General features: G+C 36.5%; 1 protein-coding gene across 1 annotated transcript; it reads right to left on the bottom strand.

Annotated features, from left to right (window-relative positions):
- Positions 1-2,621: 2,621 nt before the first annotated feature.
- On the bottom strand, positions 2,622-9,223 carry LOC126816389 (uncharacterized). Its single transcript, XM_050542863.2, has 2 exons — positions 8,801-9,223; positions 2,622-5,070 (listed from the first exon to the last, which is right to left on the bottom strand). The coding sequence occupies exons 1-2, from the start codon at positions 9,111-9,113 to the stop codon at positions 3,368-3,370; spliced, it is 2,016 nt and encodes a 671-aa protein (XP_050398820.2). The 5' UTR covers positions 9,114-9,223; the 3' UTR covers positions 2,622-3,367.
- Between the last annotated feature and the right edge of the window lie 1,816 nt (positions 9,224-11,039).

The raw sequence follows: 11,039 nt of genomic DNA, 5'->3' as shown, positions 1-11,039 counted from the left end.
AATGCATTAGCAGAAGGACGGTGTTAAGTAAAACCGCGTTTAGGGCCGGTGATATTTGCATAAAAGTACCTCGGACATTTATTGATTAAAATTGGAGATCACAATGGCTTCTCGTGGCGATCTGATGATAATCCAGGGTTTACTTCGGCATCGAATGACTTATCTCATTCAGACATTGGTGGTGACTCCGATATCCCCGGTCAGTTTTGGCCCCTAAATTAAAAATTGTATTGGATTACTCTTTCTGAAACAATATTCCGCTAATAACAACAGGAGTGGATCATGTGCGCGCAGAATTGATTCAGTTGTTTGTTACATGTACGTTTTTTTTTTCTCTTTGGCGTTGAGCAGTTTATATAAATACAAAATCCATTACGTTATCCTCGATAACATTTGATGAGTAATTGACATATTTTACTGTATTCAATTCAACAAACCTAACTACTCTAACCAATGAATTAATCAACGAATTAATTAGGTGTACTTGAGAAGTCATTTTTTCTGTCAGTCTAAACGGTGTTTATTTTGGATGAAATTCATTACTGGATTAATTATGATCAATTATTATAAAGTACATGAGCTGGTCGAAAGACTGCCTTGTGATATATTAAAATCAAAGTAACTAAACTATATATATATCATAGTAAACGTTTATCCTTTGTTTATATAATCTGATTTTGTTTATGAAAAACTGGGGGATCACGTGGCTAAGTGGATAAGACGCTGACTCGCTAGCCTGGAGGTCGGGTGTTCGATCCTTGCATTGGCCGAGAAAGTTCATTCAGATTTTTCGGCGTGGTTTCCCCCTTGTCAGTGATGCAGGATAAAGGGCCTGACAAGGACAGCTGTCTAGTAGTTCGGATGGGACGAAAAACCGAGGTCCCGTGTACACATTGGCGTGCACGTAAAAGATCCCTTGGCAGTTTGAATTCGATATAAGAGTAGGCCGTAGTGCCGCTGCTCGGGCAAAATTTCCCTCATAGCACACTGTATGGCGTATGCCCGTCTTCATTAGCCCAGTCTGAGCAGAACAGTAGGACGTTAAACCCCATTTCATTTCATTTTATGGAAAACTAACCGATTTGAGCTTGTACTGCTAGTTATATTGTTCCGTCTTAGAGATAAACTTTCTCCCGCTTTGACGCACACAACATTTTAAGAATTAAACATATATTATGCAAGAGCTAAATCTGCCTATTGCAGGTCTTTCTTTAGTCCTGAAATGTTATATAAACGATTAATTAGACATTTATAAACAAAACAAGACCATAATCAACTGTCGATGGCACCGAATACTCGAGATTTTAACGGTTCGCCATTTAAAAATTTGTTTAAAAATGTAAAAACGAGGCTATGTTTCGAATATACCAGTGCCCTGGTTACCACAATGCACACATCTTGTCAAAATTACAGTGATAACTTGGTTCAGAATGAAGTAATTTGAATGAAATTTTCAATATTTTCATTTTATTTTTGAGTTTTTAGCAAGAATGGTCCGCTCTTTATCTAAATCTTAAATTATGTATCTTTAATCAACTCTACTGTATACAATAACTCTGGTAGTGTTGCATATATATCTTTTTTTAAAAAGGGGAAGCGACAGGAATCAGTTTAGCCCAATACTAACTACTCCTAAAAATAACATACTCCTCGCAGTGTTTCGTTTGATCAGAGCTAATCCCACCTAACACTGCTATAAAGGAAGCAAATTTCTGTTCCAAATTATGACTGGTCAATAGTCCGATTAACAACCATTAGCTAACTGCCTAACAATATCATTACGCTTTAAACAGAGCTCCAAATTGGACCAAATGTGTTTACATAACGTTAAATTATGACTCACGATTTTATTATGCCCAATTAACCAGTGCATGGCATAATATTGCTGAAAAACTAAGTGCGTGACAAACGAGGCTATCAACACGGATACAATTTAAACAATACTGTTTGGAGACGAACAATTTTAATCACTGTCCAAAGTATTAGGGAAGACCCCAGATTAAACGAAGGGCTGTCATGTTGCTGTACTTGGGATAGATTTGATTGAACGGGAAGAATAGACACACTCCCTCAAATCCCAAGTATCAGAAACCAATCCAGCAATGGCCAGAGAGGGAGTTCTCAACGGAACACTGTTGAGTGATTATGAGTACAGTAATTAAAACAACTAGCCCTCTTTCATTTGGGTCAAATACAAATTTGTTGGAACACGTCGTTGAAAGCCAGCGTTTGTACTAAAGTATAGATATTTTAAAATGAAAATGTAATGGATATATCATGTACCATTATTTATCGATACATAGGTTGGCGGGCAAAGAAACATGGGCTCATCGGGGCATTTGTAGCCTAATCAACATAATTAAAGCCTCTAAGCAAGATTTCGTGACAAAGGGGAACAACTCTGGAAACTATGATTGAAATTCATTGAAAAGATATCCGCCAATAGCCAACCAATATTAATTAAAGTACTGAGAATATTATTTTAACTAAAGCCTACTAAAGCACTAACAAGATTTCATAACAAAGGGGAATAATTATTGATTTTCTTATCGACTTTTGTTAAAAAGGAAGTTATACTGACATCGATAAAAACAATACCAAGAAAAGCTTTAAATCTGTCAAGTATCTGGATAATGTAATTGTGTATAAAATATGTCACGTGTAATATGTATACAACTAATGTGCCTGTTCACTTAACGCCTGTTCAATTTCCATGTATATTTTCTTTTACTATCGAGCTTTTATTTAAATCTCTCTCAAAGTCTAGATATGTTTTCTTTTGTGCGTCGGTGTATATGCTTACTCTTTCTAGCACAGTTTTAGAAACATTTCACCCGTATTACATGTTTTCACACCAACTTTTGTTGTTTATCTATTCAACTCGATATGCATATAGTTTATAATAGGTTTGTTCAAATTCAGGTATAGCATTATACATAAGTGTTGCAGTCTCATCCCTTCGTATCATGACATTGATCAATTTGAACAGCTGAATAAGAATTTGGGAAGCATTAGTATGACACATATCCCAATGACTGAAATCCAACAACAAATAAATTAGGTTGTGGTCGTTATTAACAATTCCATTAAATTAAACACAGGAGTTCTATGGCAACAATTAACTGTATTTATTTTCCATAAATGCCATTGAAAACGTATATTAAAAAAAAGTATTATTTGTATCAACATATGCATAAAACAATGAACTTTAGTGTACATATCAGGAAATGTAGACTGTGTAATCAAATGCCGTACATTATATTTGTTCCAGGCCGTTGACACCCATAACAAAATCCATAAAAAGATGAAGAAACAAATTTTAAGATTTGTTTTCATTTCAGTTTGACAAAATAAAATAAACAACACTTTATGGTTTTTTGGGTAACCAGCTTCCATCAAGATACAGGGCAAGTTTTCTTACTTCCAATTTATTCAATTCAGGAAAAGTATCTGAAAGATTTTCTGGATCAAGTGATGCAAGCAAACTACCGTCCACTTTATTGGATTTCATCTTTGCAATGGAATTCGCCTTGAATCCTAGACCTTTTAATACATTTGACACATCATCCACGGACATCAGATTTAAACTAATCGTGACTGGAGTGCTTTTCACTGATTCTGTGTCCTGTGCATAACCTGAATCTGTGTTAGAGACACAATCATCCGGGATGGTAGATCGTTTAATACTTTCAATATATGTAGCGCATGTTGATCCGAGTGGAAGATCGTCGTTGGATTCGTTGATTGAAACGGGTATTTCGTAATCTCGGATATTTGGAAGATCGTCGTTGGATTCCTTGATTAAAACGGGTATTTCGTAATCTCGGATATGTGATCTGCATGATCTTGGTGCAGTTTCATTTGCGTCTGTTGCTATCAGTGAGATCCTTGTTGGCGGTAATGGTGGAGGTGTTTCTCCAGTAGAATCATCAGTAGTCAGTTGTTTCCTCAGAAATGTCACATTTTCGTAGATGACATTCTCGTTTGTGTCGTCACTTCGGTCGCCTTGTTCTAATGTTCCATCCTTAGGAAATTCAAAAGCAAAATCATCTACATTTTCATATACCAGATTTGATTTGTCGGTTCGTTCACTAAACAGCCTTTGGCGAAGTATCGCTTTGTTTAATTTCACACTTCCGTCCTTCATTGTTGAAAAATTCAAGGAGTTATTTCCAAAAGTAAGTCTTATGGAAGGAGTTGAGATGATAGGAACTTTCTGGTGGAGCTCCAATTGGGAAATCTTGCGTATGAATGGAGGGTGGAATTCATGTTTGTGCTCGGATTGAGTTTTCTTTAAACGTGGAACAGGTGGTGCTGGAGTGTCTGGGGGAGTAGATGAAGCAGACGAGGGTTCAGATTTGTCAGTTACCAAAAATGACACTTTTATTTGACGCATATAAATATTACTTTTCTCTATACATAAAGCTAGAGCGTCTTTGTAACTCTTGTTTTCTAGAAGACATGGCTGATTCTTTGCAACATTGTAATGAAGAATCGTATCTACCGGAATTTCAAGCATAATATTGCGCACATTGAAAACAGTTGACGAAATCACGGAATGTTCTTCAAAATATGACGAAATGAGAATGGTCCCCGTAAAAGAACAAGGGGTCGCTGGCATCCTACCGTGGACCAGCTTTGCAATCATCGGAAACTGTGTAATACTTTCTAATTTATCTATTGGCGTTATAATGTCCTGGCTGATCGACGATATTGCATAAAACTCTCCCTCAGCACTGATCGGAATTAGCAACTCCCTATCATTCTCATCAGTACACTTAACGAATCTCTCTTCTCGTGTAAACACCTTGTTCTTAAAGAATCTTTTCTTTGTAAATGTAGTTTTAGCAACGTATGTCCCTCCTATTCGCAGCACATCACCTGGATAAAGAGTTCTATAGTCTGGTGGCAGGTTAGGATTTTGCTGCATTTGCAAACTTTGTACGCTCCGATTTCCACCTATCAAAAACTGGATGACCCTGTTTTTTACCAATGATTTGACTGTTATGTACACGGGTACATTCACGTCTGTCGATAACTCTTGTGGTGAACCAAGTAGAGCAAACCAACCTGTAATTAAGAAATAAAATAATTATCCATTTGAACATAACAAATATACATGTACATACATTTTTAGTTAAAATTTGAGAGATATTTAAGAAAATAGCAATTTTAATGTTTGTATTTTTATTGTATATTTAAACTAAATAAGTTGATAAGAGAACTTTTAGATTATTTTTAATATTATTTTCTTGACCCAAAGAATAAGTTAGATTATTTAATTACATTTTTCTTGGCTTCAACGCTCATTTCAACTAGGCGAATAAAGTATTTAAAAACTTTGAAAAACTTGGCCGTGTTGATCAAAGAAGACAAGGATTTTTGACTGGATAATGTTTAGATGATGTTAAGTAATATATTATTAAAATGATGAAAAGAATAAAATTTTAAATATACGATTTTAACTTTCGCTCACTATAAATTTTGTTTTTATATATTGAAACACGCATCCCACATATTCTACGTGTATTTGTCGTTTGTATATTTTACGTAAATCATTTTCAATTTCTTTGCAAAGATTGGTTGTATCGTGTGGTGATAATGACCCGGTTTACATTGTGTAGGTACTGGTGGGTAATAATGTACAGTCCTTTATGGGTATAAAGTAGTCAAACACCAAATCTCACCAAGTTAGTAATATGATATAGAAATATAAGTGACTGCATTCCAATGTGTGTAGTATACGTGACTATCTACTTATCTCATGAGGAATCCTACTACAACATAATATTAATGTAGTATATTTACTAAAAGATGTATGTAAGAGCTGAATCTGCCCCTGGCTTCAAATTTCATATACAGTTTTATTTAGACATTTATTTATACGAAAAGCCTATAATCAACCACCTAGACAATCGGATGGCCGAGATTTAAATAGAATTGAACACCCACGAGATGTAAATATTTAACTTCGCCCAGAATAAAGTAGTTTGAATGAAATTGTCATAACATTCATGTTGCACCATCTATGTTTGAATTATTATAGCAAGAAGTGTTTGCTCTTTATATAAATCTTACATAATGCATCTTTAAAAAGAATACTCATATATACGTTAATTATACCTTATTATCGAAAATACATGCACTGGCGCGAGAGAGAAATGGGGTTTAACGTCCACTCGACACAAATTAGGTCATTTCAGGACTAACACTGGGTTCAATTTTATTTCAATAATTCGCTTGGGCGTAGGGGCCTTTAGCAGTGGGGGACCCGGAGAAAACCCCATGAGGTTGTACAGGCGACCCTACTCCTTGTCACGTACAACCGGGGAATCGAAACCACGCCAGTTGACTCAATGACAGACCTTATGATACAGAGCGCATGTGCTAACCATTTAGCCATCCATCCCCGCACATGCACTGGTATAGAGCAAAATGTACTTTCCACTATTGATAACTGAGCCCAAGTGGAAAACGCTACAAATTCTCGTAAATTTAAACGTACATAATTTATGGTTCACATGGCCAACATATAATATGTGTATGTATAAAAGTTAGTTATGATCTTCGTTATAGGTATTATCCGTATATTATATGAATTGGGGTTTAATGTCCTACTGTTCTGCTCCGCTAGGCTACTGAAGACGGGCATACGCCATACAGTGTGCAATGGAGGAAGTATTGTCCGGACAGCGGTGCTACGGCCTACTCTTATATCGAATTCCAACTGCCAAGGGATCTTTTACATGCACGGCAATGTATACACGGAACCTTGGTTTTTCGTCCCATCCGAACGACTAGACAGTTGTCCTTGCCGGGCCCTCAGTCCTGCATCACTGACAAGGGGAAACCACGCCGGAAAAATCCCGATGAACCTTCTCAGCCAACACCAGGATCGAACCCGCGATCTGGTACATTATACTCTAGTCCTAAATACCACGTGGCTAAGTGGGTAAGACGCTGGCTCGCTAGTCTGGAGGTCGGTGTTCGATCCCTGCATTGGCCGAGAAAGTTCATCCAGATTTTCCGGCGTGGTTCCCCCTTGTCAGTGATGCAGGGCGGAGGGCCTGACAAGGACAGCTGTCTAGTCGTTCGGATGGGACGAAAAACCGAGGTCCCGTGTACATATTGGCGTGCACGTAAATGATCCCTTGGCAGATGGAATTCGATATAAGAGTAGGCTGTAGCGCCGCTGCCCGGGCAAAATTATTCATAGCACACTGTATGGCGTATGTCCGTCTTCATTAGCCCAGTTTAGGAGCAGAACAGAAGGATGTTAAACCCCATTTCATTTCATTTCCTAAATATATATGGAATCTTATAGCGTCAGTGATGTCAATGCTAAAATTATCCCTAAACGATATATTATCATCTTTATAATTTCTATTTGGATGAGGCATTCGGTGGACGAAAGATCTAATGATTGCACTTTAGATCATACAGTCTGTCATTGAGTCAAGTGGTGTTGTTTCGATTCCTAGTTTGTAAGTGACGAGAAGTAAGATCACCTTCCAGCCTTGTGGTTTTTCTCCGGGTCACCGGTTCCCCGGTTGTTCGGTTGGGACTAAAAACGAGGTCCCGTATACACATTGGCGCGCACGTAAAAGAACCCTTAAGTACCCTGCACAGCCTATGCAGACGAGTAGGAAATTAATCCCATATGATTTTATTTCATTTCATTTCTATCCCAACTATCTGTTCGTACCCTTTACATTATATTACTTTAACTTACACATAATCATTTATCTCAAGTATAAAGTAGGGTATATGAACAAAACAAATACCTATATGAATATCTTTACATACATGTTATACTAGTCCGTCCCCGAGTATAAGAATCTTTATCTAGTAAACGCATGCCTTTCTCTATTGATGAATGTGATATTGCAAGCATGACGACACAACGACCGATTGTAATCGACAATGTTAACATAAGCTCTTCTATCAATTCAAAAGAAACATGGTCCTAAAATTTATTATTTTGCGACGGAACTATTGTTTTATTTTATAAAGGCTGAATGTCATGTCAGTTATTGTCGTCGATTTCGCGAAATTAAGTTATGAATGTAAAAACAAAAGTTTTCAGATCAGTATTTTATCAACATCGTCGCTTCAACATGAGTGAATGCATTTTTGACAAAGAAATATTACCCATCTTACGCATGGCTGAATTTAATGACTGGCTGTATCCCTTTTCAACAAAATCATTGCTCTGGCGTACTCTTTGTTCGACTGACAATTAAGCCAAGAAGTAAAATATAGACAGGCAAATATATATTTTAAGTATTTGTATATTGTAAAGTGATAAGCTGGAAAGTCCTATTATATCTACTAGGCCTACATGTGTTGTGTGAGAAGGTCCTAGTTATGACACATCGAAGCCCTAAAATACTTCAAATATTTGGGCACCCCCTTATCTATGTAATTCAAAATATAAACAGTAATAAGCCCTAAACAAATCATCAAACAGGTGGTGAGAACTTGTCTGAGATTTTATCAATTGAGATAAAGCAGGTAACCGTTAGAAAAGACAGAAACAAACAAAAAAACTAATTAAAAGTTTTTTTGAGTAGCGTTAAGTAATTGAATAGTAACAAAGTAAACCATTTTGTAAGTAAAAGTTCTAAATTGCATATTTTAAATTTGTCATTTAAGAAAGCAGTAATCTTGTGCAGTACCTACCCCCCCCCCCCCCTCCAACCCCATGGCACCCTAAGCACGTGCTTATTTTGCTTAATGGTTTACCCCGACCTCTGCAGTGTGAGGATAAATTCAGTAGTCTAACATTAGGGTTACCTACCTTTATAGTCTTTCGGAATGAGCAGAGGGTTGCCTACTGGTAAATACTTATTCTTGCTGGAGTCGTATTTCATATTATCACCAACATATTTCACAATTTTTCGAGGTTGGTACAGCAAAAATGGCTGTGATACATCGAAATTGATGTTTTCGGTAGGTACTTGAAAAAAATTTGGGTCACAGCGCACGACCCTTGGCGGAGGAAACGTTTCCAGTATATCAGGCATAGTGTAACTTATAGGTTCCCATTCCATATCTGGACGTATAATGGAAGGCCCAAGTTCTAAATCTGAATAATTTCTAGACGACGCCATTCTTCCCTGATAGTTATAAAGTTCACAACTTAATAACAAGAATAATTCGGTACACAAACAGTCGACAAAAGCACATTACATCAGTTACACCAAGTTAACTTACACACATTCATATCGCTACTGATCACATGAATAAACGGGTTTTGTGTAAGCCCCAGCTCATTTACTTCCTAGTTCGCTATTTAAAGGGGCCCATGCTTTTGTACAGACATGCTATTAACGGTAGATATTTTTATTTTGAGATAAACAAATCAAATTGTATCATATATGGCGTTTAAATAACTATGTTTCCTTAACATTGATAAAGGAATTCATCAACCGAGAGTAGAGATCGGATTTAAGTCGTTGAGAAAATACTGCTGCCCATAAAAAGGTGACTTCAAATAACCCAATCAAGGTGTGGATTAACGTCTCTGGCAGCTATTGTTCCGACGGAACCCAACAGTATATAGATGGATTATCGTTTGTGGGTTAATTAATTATTCTACGGCGTAGGAAATGAAGAATGTTTTAGTTGTATATTAGGACAATGGTTGTACATTAGATCAATAGTTGTTGTATAATAGGACAATTATGGTATATTAGAACAATGGTTGTATATTAGGACAATGGTTGTATATTAGATCAATAACTGTTGTATAATAGGACAATAATGGTATATTAGAACAATAGTTGTATATTAGAACAATGGTTGTATATTAGAACAATGGTTGTATATTAAGACAATCGTTGTATATTAGGACAGTAGTTGTTGTATAATGGTATATTAGAACAGTAGTTGTATATTAGGATAATGGTTTTGTATATTAGATCAATAGTTGTCGTATATTAGGACAATAGTTGTATATTAGAACAATATTAGGGCAATAGGTGATTATTAGGGCAAAAGGTGAATATCGAGGAAATAGGTGAATATTAGGACCGATCCCAATTATACAGATTTTAGTAGCGTCTTCATTAGTCCGGATGGTTCGGTAGGACATTAAACCCCATTTGTCGTTTTTAAGACACTTCTAGTGTAAATGTAAACATGATAAAATGTGAAGTATTTGTGCTACTTTAATAAACTGACATATCTATCATCTACCTCATAGCGTCTCAATTCACTGAACTGCTACGATTGTATTACTCGCACAATTGATGACAGGTCTTTACTAAAATACATTTTCTATCAATCAAGCTGTCAAGTACAAAAGATTGAATACTTTTGCTATTAAGATATTTGTCATGGTTTATTTAACATTGGGAAGAATCTATCTTTTATTTACCTAATACAATAATGAAAACATATATACATGCGCTATATACACTTAGGTAGCGTATAATCAAGATGTAAAACTGATTAGAACCGCATAACAAAATCGTACTCCAATTTTTCAATATGGTAGCTATTCAGAGAGAGAGAGAGAAATGGGGTTTAACGTCCACTCGACACAAACTAGGTCATTTCGGGACTAACATATGGTTTAATTTTATTTCAATAATTCGCTTGCGCGTAGGGATCTTTAGCAGTGGGAGGAAACCGGGGTAGCTATTCAGGGCAGATATCTATTATCAAAGTACGTAGCTATGTGTGTGTGCAGATTTGTGCTAATTGAGATTTTATCCAGTTTTTAGTGAATATTCATGAGTTTGCAGTGGAGGTACAGCTTTGGACGAAACTCATAGCGGATTGGCTTTAAAACTTTCGCCTTGGAATCTGTTGTAGGGTAGTTTACAGTACGCACGGGTGTGGATATAAGATTGGTAAGAGATAATGTTCTAGTCGTTGGGATGGACAAGAGTCGTGGCCCCGTGTACAAATTATGTCTATTATAGAGATCCCCTGTTGGTGGTTATTTGAGTAGGACACCTGTGTTTGCATGAGACCAAAGGGCGAGCTCCAGTGTACAAATAGCCAGTACATGTAAAATATTGCTTGATGGT

Source organism: Patella vulgata, chromosome 3 (assembly GCF_932274485.2).
Source record: "Patella vulgata chromosome 3, xgPatVulg1.2, whole genome shotgun sequence".
In the NCBI taxonomy this organism is placed as follows: Eukaryota; Metazoa; Mollusca; class Gastropoda; family Patellidae; genus Patella; species Patella vulgata.
This window is presented reverse-complemented; position numbering and strand designations above follow the sequence as displayed.

Coding starts and splice junctions, on each gene's coding strand:
- LOC126816389 (XM_050542863.2), bottom strand. CDS start 9,113: ATGGCGTCGTCTAGAAATTATTCAGATTTAGAACTTGGGCCTTCCATT. Junction 5,071..8,800: donor CATTCCGAAAGACTATAAAG/GTAGGTAACCCT, acceptor TCTTAATTACAG/GTTGGTTTGCTCTACTTGGT.